General features: G+C 34.3%; 1 protein-coding gene across 2 annotated transcripts in view; it reads left to right on the plus strand.

Annotated features, from left to right (window-relative positions):
• Positions 1 to 17,366, plus strand: part of AKAP6 (A-kinase anchoring protein 6) — a 256,747-nt gene that overhangs the window by 120,087 nt on the left and 119,294 nt on the right. For both annotated transcript variants that reach the window (XM_058807155.1, XM_058807157.1), the window contains exon 7: positions 1,252 to 1,415. In XM_058807155.1, coding sequence (XP_058663138.1) covers positions 1,252 to 1,415 — 164 coding nt within the window. The remainder of the gene's footprint in view (positions 1 to 1,251; positions 1,416 to 17,366) is intronic.

The following is a 17,366-nucleotide window of genomic DNA, read 5'->3' on the forward strand; positions in this document are numbered from 1 at the left end:
AATATTGCAAGTCTTTATGTCTCCAGACTATTAAAGAATGAAGAAGCATTGCTGTAAATTACTGCATATATTCACTTCCTTATGTATTATTAATATTTACATTATCAGATTGACCTTCAAGATTTATAAATGTTTCATATACTGCATACAATGCAGTGATACTTATAAAATGAAATACTGCCTGCAAATAGTCTGTTCATTTTATTTTGGTCTTGCTGTTCGACTGAGTTTCAATTGAAATCACATCACTGAAAACTTCACACTGACATATTCTTTGATGTAGGTGCTATGGAAATAACATTAAGATAATGAACTAGGATTTCAAATATATATGTGTATTTACATACTCTGCATGAGTAATTGCATTGGTAAAGCTTTATTTTACCACTTAAACTAATTCTTACATTGATTTAAATATATTTATGAGGACTAGATTAAAATTAAAAATACCTTTTTCCTTTGGTTAGGCTTGTCTTTTTCTTCTGAGGCCTTAAATTGAGAGGGGGAAGAGAGATATTCTGATTTCCCTTTATCCCTACCACCTCCTATATTTTTAGATGTTTGCGTGACTTGTCTGCTAATAGGGTTTTAATCAGCATGTACTGCTATGGAATGCCATCTTCATTTTGGCCTACTTAACATGCTTTTCATCCAGGTTGAAGTTATTCTTTGCTGTGCTGTTTTCTCATCATGTTATATGTGTGCCTCTATTGTTTCACAGCATCAGACATATCTGTGTAACGTGAAAGCTGTAGAAAATTATTGACTTCCATGTGTAGTTCCAAAAAGATAGAGAAGCCATAGCTAAGGAGGGTAGTGCATGTCATCACAGATGTAGGAAACAGTAAGTGTAAATTACAGGAAGTATTTAAAAGGAGTTGGAGGTAAGGAAAATGTCTTTGGAGGATTACAAAATATTTCAAGACAAAGACTGGATATTAGAGGGAGAGATTTCTCTGCAGTGTTCCCTATTGCAGAGAAATGACAGTTTATATAGATTTTTTTCTCTTGAAATTGTCAGCTGAAACTCAATCAAAATTTAACGTGATGGCTAAAATAAGTGTTTGTCTCTATAGCATTGTTTTGCAGGATGAATAATAGTAAAGCTTGGATTTATTGATGAGAAAACACATTAAAACTCTTGTTGCATTTATTATTTTAAATATCCTGCTAATTATTTGAATGAAGGGCAATATTTAAAGATGCTGTTGAGTTTACAGCTTTTATTTTTCCCCCTTCATTTTGGAGAAGGACTGAAGGACATGCTGCAGATGATTGCAAGTCAATGGAAGGAGCTACAGAGGCAAATCAAACGGCAACACAGCTGGATTCTTAGGGCTCTGGATATCATCAAAGCAGAGATACTGGCTACTGATGTGTCTGCAGAGAATGAGGAAGGGACTGGGAGCCCTAAGGTAAGTGGCTTGAAGTTTGCCTTATTTCCTCTTATTTCCGTCTTCTTTTGAACTAGGCACCACTGAAGTTTTCTTTCCACCCTAAGGCTTTTCATTTCTACTGGGTAAACTTTTTTTTTTCTAAACAAAATGAAATGCCTTACTCTGAAACAATAAAAAAAACCTTAGAACTTTCAAGTTTTCCAGCAAGACCTGTCTTGTGTGTAGAGGAGCATGAGGGGGAACATAAAACATTTAGTAAACAAAACATAAAGCATCTTTAACATGAATAATCAGAATGCTTTTAAATTGTTTTGTTGCAACTATAAATCACTATAATCAGTGCAATCACTCAGCTCTGACATCCATTAGCCGCTTGGTTACAGCAAATTAACAAAGAAGAGAGAAAGTGATTCATTATCTCATTCCTGTTAATGACTATCAGATGCATTGCTTAATTAGGGGATGGCCATTGTAGTAGGAAGAAGGTCATATGCCTTTCCACAAATCTTTTTGCTCCAAGTTTAAGTCGTCCATAATAGTGCTTGTGTTGAATACAAGTACTTTAAGAGTAAGTTATTGTCACCTGTCATAATTTTGTGGATATTAATTATTAAAGAGGGCTATAATAGTTACCAGTTGCCAAAACTAGTATTTATACGAGCGTTTTAAATACAGACCATACTTATTAAAATTGATGCAAGCAGTGTAGGGATACTGCACACAATAGAAACTTCTGGTTTAGGGTCCATGATCTTTCATCACCATCACTTGTAAGCAGAGCTGTTTCTTAAGCAAAGAACGTGCAGGAGAACAATCCAGTAACTCAATATCTTGGCGCATATCTGGCTGAAATGTTTAGAAAAATTCATGGCTTCTCTTTCTGGAAACAAGAGAGATGGTTGTGCTGAGTGGATTTTCTGGTTCTGATGCTAGACAATTCTTAGCATTGGTATTCAGTGCTTCCAAGAGAGTGGTTTGTTGAGTGACTCTTGGCTATGATTTTATGAAAAGTTCTGTTGATTTCCTACTATAATTCTACATAACAAGAATGGTCTTAGAGATGGAGGAACAATCAAGGAGAAGAATTAAACAAAAATACAGGAAAACACATATATGCAGGAGACAGAATTTGAACTGATATCCATCATCACTTGCATGATGGAAAATGCTCCTAGGCCATACAGCTCCTCCTTTACAAAGGAGGTGGTGGAGCAACACTTGATTTCCTAATGGGATCTGTTAAACTAAACAGACTAACTCAAAGCTGTTTTTAGCCTGTAATATGATCTCATATTTCTGAATGTTTTTACTCATCTAAGTCAATGTGGCCAAACATTTAACAGCTTAATCAAAATTATCATGTAACAAGTAATTTTAAAATCCTGGATTTTGCGATGAAAATTGTGGCATCCCTAGCTTGGAATGATTATATTCAAATATTTACTTGTAAAGGGAGAAATGGAGGCAGGGTTTATATTGCAGTAAATTTCCCATATAGATAGGGGATAGCTCCTTGCTTTGTGCTTTTTACAATAGAGATAGGAAACTGAAGAAATACTTTTTTTGTTTGTTTGGTTTGGTTTGGGGGGTTTTCTTTGTTTGTGCCAACAAATAAATTTTAAAAAAAGTGGACCAAAAAAAGAGATCAAACTGAATGTATTTGCAGGTTATTTCAGTGATTCTTGTAAGTATGTGCAGTAGAGCGGTTGAATACCATCTATTTCTTCACACTAAAAGATTAACTAAAACTAAAATACAGCTAATATTATAACTGCACATTTCAGTTTGTATTGTTTCAAAAACCAAAAAGAGCCCAAGAAGTGTAATAGAAAATCGAAAGATTATACCTAGAGGGTATTTTTATTTTTCCCTTTTTTGAGAAACTACAGGAAGAGTGTTGGTGTTAGAAATCTGTAAAGAAATAGGAAAAGGAGGAATTTCAAAGACCCTTGGAAACTTTTCCCTTAGGACTTCTTAAAACATGTTTTCATAGCACTGTGGCATCTTTAATGAGAAGAGTGAAGAGTCAGAGGGGGAAAGGGACATTCTGAACTCTAGAAATATATTGTCAACATTTGAAGTAAAGAATTCAGATTTTGCTTAGGAAATTTTTTCTCCTTTTTTGTATGCAAGTTTCATAGTGGCTTAGAGTGATTGCCATAGAAGATTTAGAATTGATTTTAAACATTTCTGATATGTAATCTCTTCTAATATATTGCGTCCTCTGTAAAATCTTAGGAAAACAGTGAGTTCTCTAAGTATTTACTAAAAATATTTTTCAGTCATTTTTATAAATGAAGAATTGATGCCTGTATTCAGTTTAAATTGAAGGATATAAAGTTTTGCCTTCTTGCTCCATTGACGTGTGCCTTTAAAAATGACACAGTTCAACAAGTGCTGATCTAACAATATGAGTAGTACATGAGATGTAAAATGCACATTCTGAATTCTGATTCTGAATCTTGAGGGACTTAGCTGCAGTGTATGTTTTCTTTTGATGGAAATCACAATAATATTATAAAATATCTGGAATATAGGAGGAATGGTCTAATATATGTGTGTATTTTTCATTTTTTCACTTTCTGAAGATGTCTGAGACCACTTGTTTTGTAAGTGGTCTCTTAAATCGGGTCACTTCTCCATTACAAAAGGACTACTGGAACAGTATTGCTTTAAATAAACTGTACAGAGTGATATTGAAAAACAACACGATTTACTTTCATATCTAGTGGCTGTGAGTGTAAATACCCGAATATTACCCTGATCTATTTAATTCATAGTTTGTTGGAAAAGTTCATTGCTTTCTGAAGAACCTGCAAATTTGTCTTGTAACTGATGTCCTTTAAAAGCATACAAGTGTTAATAGCATTTGCCCATTGTACACATTCTTCTTCACTGAACATTGTATGGAATAATATTCTTAGTGTCAATTGCAAGTACTGCTCCCAGCATGCATTTGTGCAGTTAGTTCATTACTATGATTTTGAGATCTGGATGTCTTTGTTCTGCAAGTAAATGTTTGAATTTAGTTTTGTGGGTTGTTTTGGTAACAGCTCAGAATGTAACATCAGAACTTAAAGGCTGGTAGGTCAAAAGAATAATGGTATACCCTGCAAATATATATATTATATATATAATTACTGAAAAACACTTCTTGTTTCCCATTCCAGCTTCAGAAAACTAAGCATGTAACTGGTTAAGACACTTGACTTAATACACAGAACATGGAAATCTGAGTCAGTTGTTCTAGGTAAAAAACAGTCTTGGGAAGAAAGTCTTAACTGTTAAATGGACTTGTCAGTGGGTTAATGATAGAAGCAGTCAGGATTTGAAGAGTATCCTCTTTGGACAAAGAGATAAAAAACCACATTTAACCAAATAAACTGAAAGTCACAGAAATAGTGGGTGGCTCAGGAACAGAATTTGAAGTGGTTAAACAAACCTTTGTATGAAGGGAAAAAGAAAACTCGTGTAATTTCCTCTCGATATGTAATTAAGCATCACACACTTCCAGGATCATTTCCCACTTAGTTGCATATAATTTTACAGCTTTTACAATCATTCTAAACAAACAGTCTTCAGTACACAGAAAAGTGATTTTCATTTAAAAATTGAAAAATTGGTGAAGCTGTTTAGTATTGATCACTGCTTGTGATTCTGGGAATGCTGCTTCACAGACAGCTTTATAGTGACACTGGTCTCAGACCTCGTGGGTGGACTAAACACCACAGCTCAGAACAATTATATCCTGCTCAGTCTTTTCATACAAAGATGAATTTGTGAAATGGGCAGCAAGGCAGAGCAAAGTTTAGAGAATGGTAGCAGTCTTTTCTTTTTTACTTCAGACTTGTAACTTGTCCTGGCCATCTAATCAGGCTGCTATGACTGCCACATTTAGATTAATACTTTTATGTAAAAGAAGTATACAAATGAAGTGTTTTGGCATCTTCGTGATTAGTACAGAGAAATATCATACTTGTGGGTAGATAATTTTCTTTTCCTCAGTGTCTTTTATCAGTTCTGTATTTCATGAGTGTGGTGCATGGGCTATAATATTAAAAGCAATATACCAGTATTTTTTTCTGATGTCTGTCATTGTTTTAAAACAGGGAAAGTTTATTACTGACACATTTAAATATTATCAACAGATAACAGAGACTATGATTTCAAAATCTAATATTTTACTTACATAGCCACTTTCAAAACTGGTGACCAATATATGCAATTGGAGTATTGCATGTATTATTGTAATGGGTAGTGCTTTGAAGTTGTCAAATGGCACATGTAACTGGCCTTCATTCTCTTCTCCTTCACTTGCTTCTAGTGGAAGGCAGGAATAACAAATGCTGGAAAGATCATTTTACTTAGCGTGCTGGAGTTAGATTGGAGCAGAATTTTAAAACTTTACATCTCAAACTGAATTTGTTTATTTAACTTACAGTCTCTCTCTATTTTTCTTTATGGAAGACCTCAGGATCAGGCTTGTGGATTAAATCCTGTGTTTCATGTTCATAATACTGTGGAATAAAATGTCAAATAAATAGCCATTACTTATTCACTAACAATTTGAAAAAATAATGAAATGGAAATAAGACTTTACTCTCTGATGTACAGACATATGGAAAGGGCTTTTCATCTAGTGATACACATGCCATTCTGGTCTATTGTCTCATGACTTAATCAAGTATTTTTTTTTGGAAAAGAGATGTACAAGAAAAGTTGGAATTTGTGCTTTAAAAGAAGTAGTTTTTTCCTCTAATGTGTCCATAATGAGCCACATTCCCATCTAAATATGAGAGAGTTTTATCTCATGAGTGCAACACCTCATAGATGACACATTAAACTGAAGTTCTAAACACCTTTACCCAGGCTTACTTCCAGTATCAGTAATTACCATCTGCCACCTTAATTCTTTGCAGTTTCAGCTGAATGTGTTAGTCTCTTCTGTTCAGAACAACTGGATAATCTCGGGCACAGTTAAATAGTTGTTACCTTTCACTGGTGAAAACAATGCTTTATAATATCCTGCAACGTATTTCTGTGCTGAAGAGTATTGCAGCTAGTCCACAGTTCACTACTTGAAAGATGGTAATAGGGAAGTGCTTTCCTTTAATTAGAACAGAAGCCTCTGATATGTTGAGGCATAGTCTCATATTGTTGAATATTTAAAATGCTATCTGTACATAAATACTATTATTGTGCCTAACAGCTGAACAGTTTAAAAGCATTCATGTGACATTTCAATTCTGAATCTTTGGAAACTTTGGAAATCTAGAATAAAGATACTGTCATAAGTACAAATGATGCTGTTAATTCTGATGTAATAGGAAAAATTAATTGCAGTTACAGTTTTGCTTGGCTTTAGGTATTTAATTATATGACATTACGGTAGTCTTGATCTGTCAGCTTCTTTGGCGGGGATTCGAACCATGTATGAATTGGCCAATGAGATGAAAAGGGTAGTGGTATTTACGAAATCCTTCTATAAATCAACAGACATAATTTTGGTTTTGTGAGGAATAAGCCTGTCTTTCAGTGCTTTTACTGGAGGATGTGAAGCATGACTGAGTTCTTTTGATATTAATTGTTATCCAAATACAGGATTGAAAATGTTCATTAAGAATTTCCAAGCTAATCAAAACAGCTATGTTCATGTAACAATGAAAAGAGGAAGTAAAGTTTGTGTCTTTTAGCACAGTTAGACACTTCAAGTTCCTTCGTTTTCTAGTTTTTAATACCTTGCTTTATAAGTTATGTAATTTTAATGTTACAGACATTATTTAGACTGTGCACAGACCGAGCTATCATTGTAGCTAAAAGTATCTTCAAAAAGGATTTGAGAGATAACACCATAATTCTGCACACCGTTTTAGAGTGGAAGAGTAAAAGGAAAGAGAAAGATGGTTTAAAATAAGTTTAGAAGGAGAAAATAGCATTGCTAAAAGGAGAGTCTGAATATGGATTATTGAATGGGACTGATTTATAGCGAGTCTTTGTTGAAGAAACAAGAAGAAAGGGATCTACTGAAGGATATAAAAGATGTGACTGTGGCAACTGAGTAGAAAAGCTTTGTTGACTAGTACTGTCTCACGCTCAGAATAAGCTGAAATATTTTGTGTGATAATTTTAGTACAGATAGAAAGAAAACAGAGTTTTAGTACTGCTTAGTACCTTTCTGGTACAGGGCTTTTTATTGGCAAAACCAGTGCCTTGACAATAATGTGTGACTCATCATATTTTGAAGCAAAATTTTCTTCAACTAAACACAAACTTTCAAAAACCCAGGCAAAGCCAAAGTAATCAGGTAATCTCTCATGTACAGAATTTTTCCTTTAAGCTTCTAAATTTTCTTAAGTTGATGTTTCATACAGAATAGTATTCATAAAACTGCCACAGTTCTTCTGCCTTGTATTTTATGTCTATCCTTGAGTAAAGGAATATTGTAGCTGAACAAGTTCTTGCTTTGTTAAAATGCTTTAACTGAGCTAGTAATTTTTGGGGGATTTTACATTTCCAAGCTGATAAAATATGAATTTTTGTGTCATTAGACCGTGGCCTTTTTTCCAAACATAGGCAGAAGCAAACTGAGCCTTAGTTGGCTCTTTTACAAGGGCTTACTCCTCTACTCAACGCACCCGGAGAGAGGCAGGGGTCAGAACTATTCTTCCTTTTCCAGAGGGTGAGTGTTGCATTTCATATGGCTGTTCATAAGGATTTACACAGCTGAGATCTTCCAGGAAAGGCTGTAAATCAAATTATGTCATAGGTAGCCTCCCCTTTTGACTCTTCGAGCCCATTGTGGTGGTGGTTGGCTGCTTCATAGGGAAAGAGGATGCAGGTTTTCCCCAAATGCCTTACTCCCAATTGACTGGAAGTCACAGTCTGTATTACTGAGGCCACCTGGGAGGAATCTAACTCAATGTTTTGAGGGTAAAATATTGCAATAATAACTTAATTTTTGTTGCATGATAATGCCTGGTTAAGGTGCAGGATTATGCAGGTGGGCTTGTAAATGTAACACCAGACCACTGCTTTTGGAAGTACTTTTCAGTTGATAGATTTTAAGTGTTACATATCTACAAGAGCTCTATTTTGAAAATGTTTCTTTTGTTCAAATATTCATCACTTTTTCCAGAATGATTGAAGCAAAAGCATCAAAGGTGTACATAAAAAAACCCCAAAAGACCAACAGGCTTGTCAGGTTCCACATGGTTGATTCTCTGTTGTTTATTGGAGCTGTTTCTCTTGATTTCCTAATTGTGTGCTTTTTAGTGGGCAGGAGGAATAATTTTGTGTTTAATTTAGAACCTCCCTTCTCAGAAAAATGAATGAATCTAAGCAGTCACTCTTTGGACTGCAATAAGACAAATGAATAATAGGTCCATCCTAAACCTCATCTTTCAGGTTACATGAGTCCTGGTAAAACTTCTCTATATCACAAATTAACTAAGTATTTTTCTAGTTTTTCAAGTAATGATGTCCCTAAAGCCTTGGTCAAGCAAATCTGGGTCCCATTTTAGCTCGGAGAGATTGTTTTCTCATATATCCATCAAACTCCTGCAAATTCTATATGACAGTATTGTTTTCATAGCATCTCAAATAATTTTAATAATTTTTAACAAGCCTACTTTCTAAAAAGTAGTGAAAGTCCTCATTTTTTTCATTGAATCTGACAGTAATCTTATTTGTGAGCTATTTAACTCACTACCAGGTTTAAAATTGAGAGAGCCACACTTTAAAAAATCTTTTTTTTTGCAGAATTGTATCTACTATTAAGCACAATATTCAATCCTGTTATGAAGCATAGGTGCTTTTTAGACCAGCATATTATAAAATTTACTACAAAAATATCAAAAGTCATATTTTAATTGAAGATGTGAACAAGTACATTGAGGTGTCTGTGGTACTTACAATATGCTTCTACAATTTTTACACTTTGGTGATTCTAAATATTTTATATTGATGACTTTTAGCAGCTATTGCCTTGTTAACATCCATCTCTGTTAGTAGAAGCAGTTATGCTTATATAGTTAGCAAAGAAATTATGACTTTTTACTTCAGGAATGAGAAGGGCTACTTTCTATTAAAACATAGATCAAGTTCAGTTTGAAAGATATTTTAAATCTAAATCTCTCCTCTGAGAACAAGTGCAGACTAAGAACTTGATGAGAACAGATATTTAAACCAGCATACGCCCAAGGGGCTTATTTTATCATAATGCTATTTGAATTTGAACATTATTACCTGGAATTCTGAAAGTATGTTAAGCTGTTGTTACTTCCCCTGTGTAAGTGGACCAACTCTGACAAGTTTTATTTATGCAAAAATCCCATTTGGGTTTGGCCTGTGTTTGAAAATATAAAAACAGAAGGGCATTGAGTATGTGTTCATATGAACACATTTTCCTTAAGTGACATAAACGAAGTATTAACCACTCAAGGACATTGATTTCCTATTTTGCCTGTATCTGTCCATTCTGCTCTCTCTACACAATTATATTGCTGCATTTTTGTTCTTTTATTTTTTATAGAACATTTTTTTCAGAATTGAATATTGGTGGAAGCTTTCACCTATTCATATCTGCCCATTGTTTCATGTGCTTATCAGATTTCTAGAAAAATACACATTTAATAACTTTTAGTAACATGCAGACACAAATACAGATTTATTTTACTGAAAAGTCAATGTCTCCCAGTCTAAAGCAGAAATTTCTGGGATAGCCTGTCAGAGATATTACTTTTCTACTTCTCTATAAGGGTTTAGAATCCCATGAGCTCATTCAAGGTTTAAAAGCACAGCAGAAAGAGAGCTTTTTAAAAAATTTATTTTTTAGTTTGAGTTCAGAAGTTGATGGAACACACTAAAATAAATTAATAAATAAGTAAGTGAAAGTAAGGAATCTTAGCTGACTAAAAATGCTTTAGTAAAACAAGTTTGTGGTTGAATTTAAAGACCGTGATCACTTAACAAAGCAGATTAATTGAAATTCAGATCTTTTCAGTTCAGTTTCTCATATCTTATTCCTGCTCCCTCTCCCTCCATGCCATCTGTTGCTCCTCAAAGCAGTTGAGGATTTCAGCAGGGTCACAAGTGAAATATAGGACAGGAGTGTGTGGGGAGACTGTCTCCCAGAGCTCAGTGCTGGCAGTGCAGGGGACGGAAGGTCTGGCAGGGATCGTGTCTGACTCCTGACAAATGCGGTGCTGGCCAGATTGGGAAAGCCTGAGTGTGTCTTCTACCCATGTGTTGTTTACCTGCCATCACAATGATAAATATTTTGGCTTGATAACATGATGTGGCAAAGATCTAGGTGTTGGACTTACAAGGTTATATTCTATCTCCACCAGTCCATTTTTTTTTTTTTAGCTCTGGTAATAGCAGTGCAATATCAACTCATGCCTCTCATCCTAATTACCTCTGGTAATGCAGGATTTAGTGGCTTAAACTAAGATTGCCTTTTGTACTGAGATGCTTTTTTCTTTTCTTTTTGTTCCAGACTGTTCCACCATGTTTTGCTTTTGAAAAAAAATTATGTTTGAAAATCTAATTTTGCTCTTTTGATATAGTCTCATAGAAATCTTGTACTTTAAATAGGACAGCTCAATAGGGAGGCTGTTGTCAATTGTCATCTCTAAAGATTGTTGCTTCTGTTAATAGCATTCTAACTTTGCCATTTTATTAAACTTATATTACTGGTGTGAAAAAAAAATTACTGCTTTATTCCATTAAAGAGTGACTGGCATGGCAATCCTCTGATCTTTAAAAAGAAATTTTACTTTCATTGTATTTGTGCATTAAATTAATGCTCCTATCTACAGAATAAACTAACTTATAAATATTACTGTGCTTAATTATCAGTTAGGTATTTGAGTTTTTGCTGTTATGGTTGATGTCCAAGAGTGATTAAATGTGTAATAAAGAACAAAAGAAACATTGATGTGAAAAAAGATACTATGAGATAAAGATAAATTTTATCTTCTTCATGTTTTTATTCTTTTAGAATTATTTTAATTACTTCTATACTCAGCATAGTTTGGTGGCATTTACCTTTCTTTTTTCCAATTCACTTCATATTTTAGTCTTTCAGAACATCTAGAAATTATTTAACTTGTAGTATCTTTCAGTTATTATCTTAGCTGTGCACTTTAAGCTTCTATTCTTCACTAGGGTGGTCACAAAAGAGAAAAAACAATGTTTGAAGGTAAAATCTACTTGGACGATACTGAATTTTCAAGCTGACTTATTCTTAAATACTTGTGGCATAGTATACTTGACTACACTTAAGCTTTAAATGCAAAGTGATATTACAAATTTTGCTAGTTTTTTAAGCCAATCTATTAGAAGACAACAGAATATGGTGCTGAGAATATATGTGTGACCTGACTTCTTTATTTGTATTTACATTGTGTAAAAAAAAGAAAATCAGTAGAGCATTTGGTAAAAATATAGACTAACATTAAAATCCTGCAAGATGCTTATGCTAAAAGCATTTGTACATTTGTATGTCAGGTCTAGTAACTTTTGGGTAATACCTTTTTTTTTCCTGTTTTTTTTTGTTTTAGTATTTTACCTGGATTTTAATTAAGCCTTTCTTGAGGTATCTCAGATGCTTTGAGATGCTAATTTATTGATAATTATACTTACCCAAAGTAATGCAACTAATGCGGGAGATAGGATGGGGACTGCATCACATTTAGCAATTTAAACTTGTTCCTTAAACACCTGGAAGTAACTGCAACAAAAAAATGTGTTGTTGTAGTGTACTTTGCCATATCTCATGGGCAGCTGTAAATATTAATTACAGCTAACCTAGGATGGCTTTAAATGCAAAATGGGTTTTCTGACCACAGACAGGTGGTACCCCATATTCTTTTATAATCGCCCCATAGCATGCTTCATGAACCATCATCACACCAGAGAGAAAGAATAGCTCATCTGGGCGTGTACACTTCATTTCTTCATCCTATTTTGCCTCTTTGCAGTCATGTCAGAGAAAGGAGACAGGCATTTAGCACAGAATGCCTGAATCCTTGAGTTTATGAGCCCTAAGAAAATCACAAGCGTGGTTGATGCTGACAGTCTACATCATCCCTTACAAAATGAAAAAAAGTCTTGAGGAAAGAGAAAGAAAATTGCAGAAGAAAAAGTTCAGATCTGATTAAGGGCTCAGCACCATGTGTTCTGAAATACTTTGACTTAAAGCTGTGATGTACACCAGAATTTTAGAATGGTGCATTTATGACTGTGTACATTCAAGGATTATCATTTCAGTTTGGAGGAAGGCGACAAGAAGGTGACTGAGGTCAGGTCAGCTTGTCTTTTCTGTCCTTGCTGTTGATTTGGCAAATTTTCCTGGAGACAACAAGGTTATTGAGTACTTGTATCACTTTGTACAGGCTGTCCTTCCTGTCTTAGATTTGAGGGGCAAGCAGTTAGAGCATTGCATAACAACAAAGTACTACTAGAACTGCAAAATGTAAAGATAGATGCAACAAATAGGGTAAATTTATCTTTTAAAAATTCTGTGTGTAGCAAGATGAAGCAGCCCTGAAACAAGGAACAGATGTATACACTCAATTTTTTCTAAATACGGCAATTAATGGGTTAGTTTGCAAATCTGTGGTTTTTTTGGTATTAATTAGTCAAGAACAATAAGGTTTAAAAGTTCATACTTTTCTATCATAATTAAATGCTTTTAGACATTGGACGGGAAATGTATTAAGTAAATAAACAGAGTAATTTTAAGTTCATATTTTTGCAGGTTCATTTATTTGGGCATTGATTCTTACTCTTCAGTATAGGTACTGTAAGAAGCATCCATATTTATCTCAGTAGACTTATTCCTGACATGTATAGCTACAAAGGCTTTTGTTTGTAGAGTATCAGCTAATTAAAATAAATCTATAATTAAACATGAAAAATGTTGATTTCCAATTCAGTGAATCCTAGCAATATTATAATGTTTGGTTTTAATTCCCGAAAAACATATTAAAATTAACTTTTCTCCCATTTATGTAATGCATATAACTAAACTTCCTTCCTACTGTGAGACAGTTTCATTTATTGTTATTTGTAAACAGCTTAGTAAAGATGCATAGTGGATTGGTCTAGAAACTCCTTGAACAGTTTCTTTTGAAATAACACTACATACGTTAAGCTCAATTACACATCCAAACAGCCACAACACACTTTTGGTAATTTATTCATTGATTTAACATAGTACCCAGAAGAGTCATGCCTGCTGTCAATTCTGTAATATATTATGTTTTAAATATACTCATGCTCACCCATGCACGCCATTAAGGTGTGCATAAACCTGTGTTTTTCTCTCTTGACAGCTATAAATGTTTGTTATTATTACACAAAACATATGTTCATGTTGTTTTTGTCTAAATTATTCTATCTGGGGCTATAAAGTTTTAATGTTATTAGTTGCCCTTAGAATTTTAATGTTTCACTGCTGTAACCTTCTTAGGATTTCTCTGCAATTAAATAGAAACTATTTCACTACAGCCTGGAAGAACAATATATTTTATACAAATAAAAAAATCCTTCTTGCTCCATTTTCCTCCATTGTAGTAAACTGTCTAGCTGACAAGGCTCTATACACTTCAGTCCTATCTGTAGTATTTTCCAGAACTGAATAGAATATTATACTTTCCTGTGGTATTGTCATTAATAAAAAACCTAGCTTAAGTCGTTTAAGATAGAAGGCAAGTCAAAAGCAGTTTCCTTTAAAAGCCCTCTCCGTGTTGTCCTCTGTTGTCCCCTTATTAGAGGAACCTCAATCAATTTAACACTTATACTATGAAAAAGGTGAGGCTTTAGGAGATGGAATAATAATGTGAAAAAATAATTTTGAGAAATTTTTCCTGTTTTCTTTTAAATAGTGCAGTGTTGGAAATAGGAAAAAGGTTCCCCCACCTTTCAGTTTTAGAGGCCTTTTTTCTAAGGACAGAGAGCAGATGGGAATTCATCCAGGACATTAAAATATATTTATTGCTTTTAAATGAGGAAAGGCCTCACTTGGCTATTCTTTTCTGCATACTCTTAAGGCATTATATGGACTTACCTTTTTTCTGCTGTTTTGGACCAAAATAGAGGAAGTAATGTACAATTGTGCCATGCAGTCTTTAACCAGCTGACATTTTCTATCTTACCTCTAAATATAGCACACTGGTATTTCTACTGGATTCTTCAGGCTTTATTCCACAATCTGACCATAACACTATTCATGTGAAGAGGTGCAAGAGTGTCAGAATATTCAAAATAAACCAATTAGAAGATTCTCACTCTCTTAAATTGGTTAGGCAAGATTTGTTTTAGGAAAAAGAAATAAGATATTTCTAAGTGAATTTGTGCAAAATGCTTGAGATATTTCAGCCTGAGAATTTGAATTGGAACATGTTCCATGAATCTTACATTTAAAACTGAAGAAGAAGACATGCTTAAAGGCATTAGTACCTATTAATGCTTAGTATTTTTGAAGCACAGCATATGTAAACATCATAATGCCTTTTGAAAAAAGGTAATTTTTACAGATAAAGGAACCAAGGCGCAGAGGGGGTAGAGCCTTCCCCACAACTACAGTGTGAGTTGTTAGGCCAGCTGGAATTAGAATTCAGCAGTTTTGTCTTCCAGGCTTGTGTTGAGCTCATTGAACCAGTAATTCACGCTTCTACAGTAACATACTTTAACATTTAATGCTTCCAGGACTCTGCCAAAAATACTTCTTTCTTTATGGAATTTAATTCTGTGCCCCCAAATTTATTTTTTCTTGCCTGTTTTCCTTGCTCTTATTTGTTCTTCCATTCACTTTTTTCCTTTGGCTTCCATTATGCTCCCAAATATTTCTGTCTTATTATAATTACTTCTTCTTTTTATTTCTTTTTCCACATGCCATGAAAGAATTGTATCTTTTCATCCCCAACAATATTTCTCGGTTTTGTTCCTCATTATCCCTTGGCATCTCAAACCTGCCTTCAGAACTGCTCTGCTTTACCACAGTTATAGCTCACAAACATTATTTCATAGCACCCTAATTTTCAAGATTTTAATTATTTCTGAAGTTTTGCCAATTATATTGTGAACTTTTGCATTGGAAAGAATAAGACCACAGGCTTCTATACTCAGAACTGAAAAGCCTACAATAGAAAAAAATGTACCATTTGTTGAAGAATAGAGATAACGGGGGAAAAGCAGTGTGTCAAGGTACTTGGTTAAACAATAATCTCTTACAGAGCACTCATTACTGCTAAATAATTGCCTGTGTTGGGAGAAAGGTTTCTATGTGAAGAGAGGTTCAAGAAGGTCAGTTATCTAGTGGTAATGACCGTAGCGGTCATTAAAGGGTATTAATGTTATTAAGAACAGAACTTTAACTTTTTATTGAAGTTTTTATTTAAATTATATTAACTTTGATTCAACTTTTAATTGAGGTGCAACCATCCAAATTCTATAGTCAGGAACCAAGAAGTAATGAACATAAAATTACATGTTCTTCTGATAGGCTGATGAGTCTTTAATATATTATAATTTCAGGAGTCTCTACAGAGCAGTTATTAGTATAAAACTATTCAGAGGTATTCTATTAGAATTAGGGCTGGGTGACTGATTCAGGAAAAGATCCCATCTTGACCCATAGCAAATGTAGACAATATATTTTCTGAATCAAAAAGAACTTCTTTTCATAAAAATAGTTGCATACAATCTCAAAACACCTGCTAAGTTAAAGCCGTCCTTTGGTGCCTAAAATGATCTGGTTTATAAATCTGATGCATGGTGGCAGCAGCACTGATTTCATTCTGAAATTTATAGTTCCATACTAAGTTCAGTGTTTGTTGTACAGAGAATCTCATACTGAAGGTGTGTAAGGACAGTACTACTCTTGTCCTTCCAGACACTGCAAGAACCAGAGTCAGGGTTTGGCAGGGGCTCCCAGGAACCTGAAACACCGGCTACTACATGGAAATGCTGAACTACTACTGAGTATTCCTCCTGGTCCAACTTTTTATGTTGTATTTCTCTCTAGGATATTTCAGGAATAGGCTACTGAGTTAAGTCTAAAGGGCTGAAGCACTAGAGAAGAGATGTGAGACTGGAAAATTGCTTCTTAGGAATCCAGAGGAGTATCACTTGTCATACCACCTCCTCCTCTTGCAAAAGAATTTTCTGTCCTTGCCTTTCAAACCTGAGGATACAGTAACATGCTGTAAAATAAGAAATCAAACCCAGCATGCTACCAGAGCAAAATACTAAACAGTGCTTCGCTCACATGGAGGAATGATAAGCAAAAACATGGCTGATGTATGTTAGGAGTTAATCACATTGCCAAGTGCATGTCTGGGCAGGTGCTAAGAGACTTGGGTAAGAAAGGAGCAGCATAGCCTGCTGAGGATTGCAAGCTGAACAGAATCCTCAATGCTGTCATGGCAACTTTTCAAGGTACTGTTTCAGAGCCAAAAGCTATATTGTATTTATGAAAACCTATGACATTGAGAGAGATCTAGCAGTCTTATAAAGTTGCAAGGAGGAAAGAATCTCAGGTTAAGGCATTTGCAACAAACAAGGACATGCTATCCAAAAGATTTTGTGCTGCTTTAACACATCAGATTAACCAAATTATGTCAAACAGTAGTTATTTATTGCATTCTTACCTGAAAGGTTTTGATTTGCAGTGAGGAAAAGTGCCAATTGACCTTACTAGAGGAAAAAGAAGGTCTGGGTTTTTGAAATGTTCTGCGTGTTTGCAAAAGTTCCATGAAAACATTAAACTTTCTGTTCCATTGTTGATTCTATATTTCCGTAGTTTCAAATTATGAAGTTATCTACCATTCTATGAAAGCATCTTCTGCTTCTAAAATCCTTTGAACTTGTTTTATAGTAATTACAGACTTGGTGAATACTTTGTATTAAATTGCTCTACTGCCATTTTCTTGCAGAGAAATTTACCATAACAACTGATTATGG

The sequence above is a fragment of the Ammospiza caudacuta genome, chromosome 6 (assembly GCF_027887145.1).
Source record: "Ammospiza caudacuta isolate bAmmCau1 chromosome 6, bAmmCau1.pri, whole genome shotgun sequence".
NCBI classification, from domain to species: domain Eukaryota; kingdom Metazoa; phylum Chordata; class Aves; order Passeriformes; family Passerellidae; genus Ammospiza; species Ammospiza caudacuta.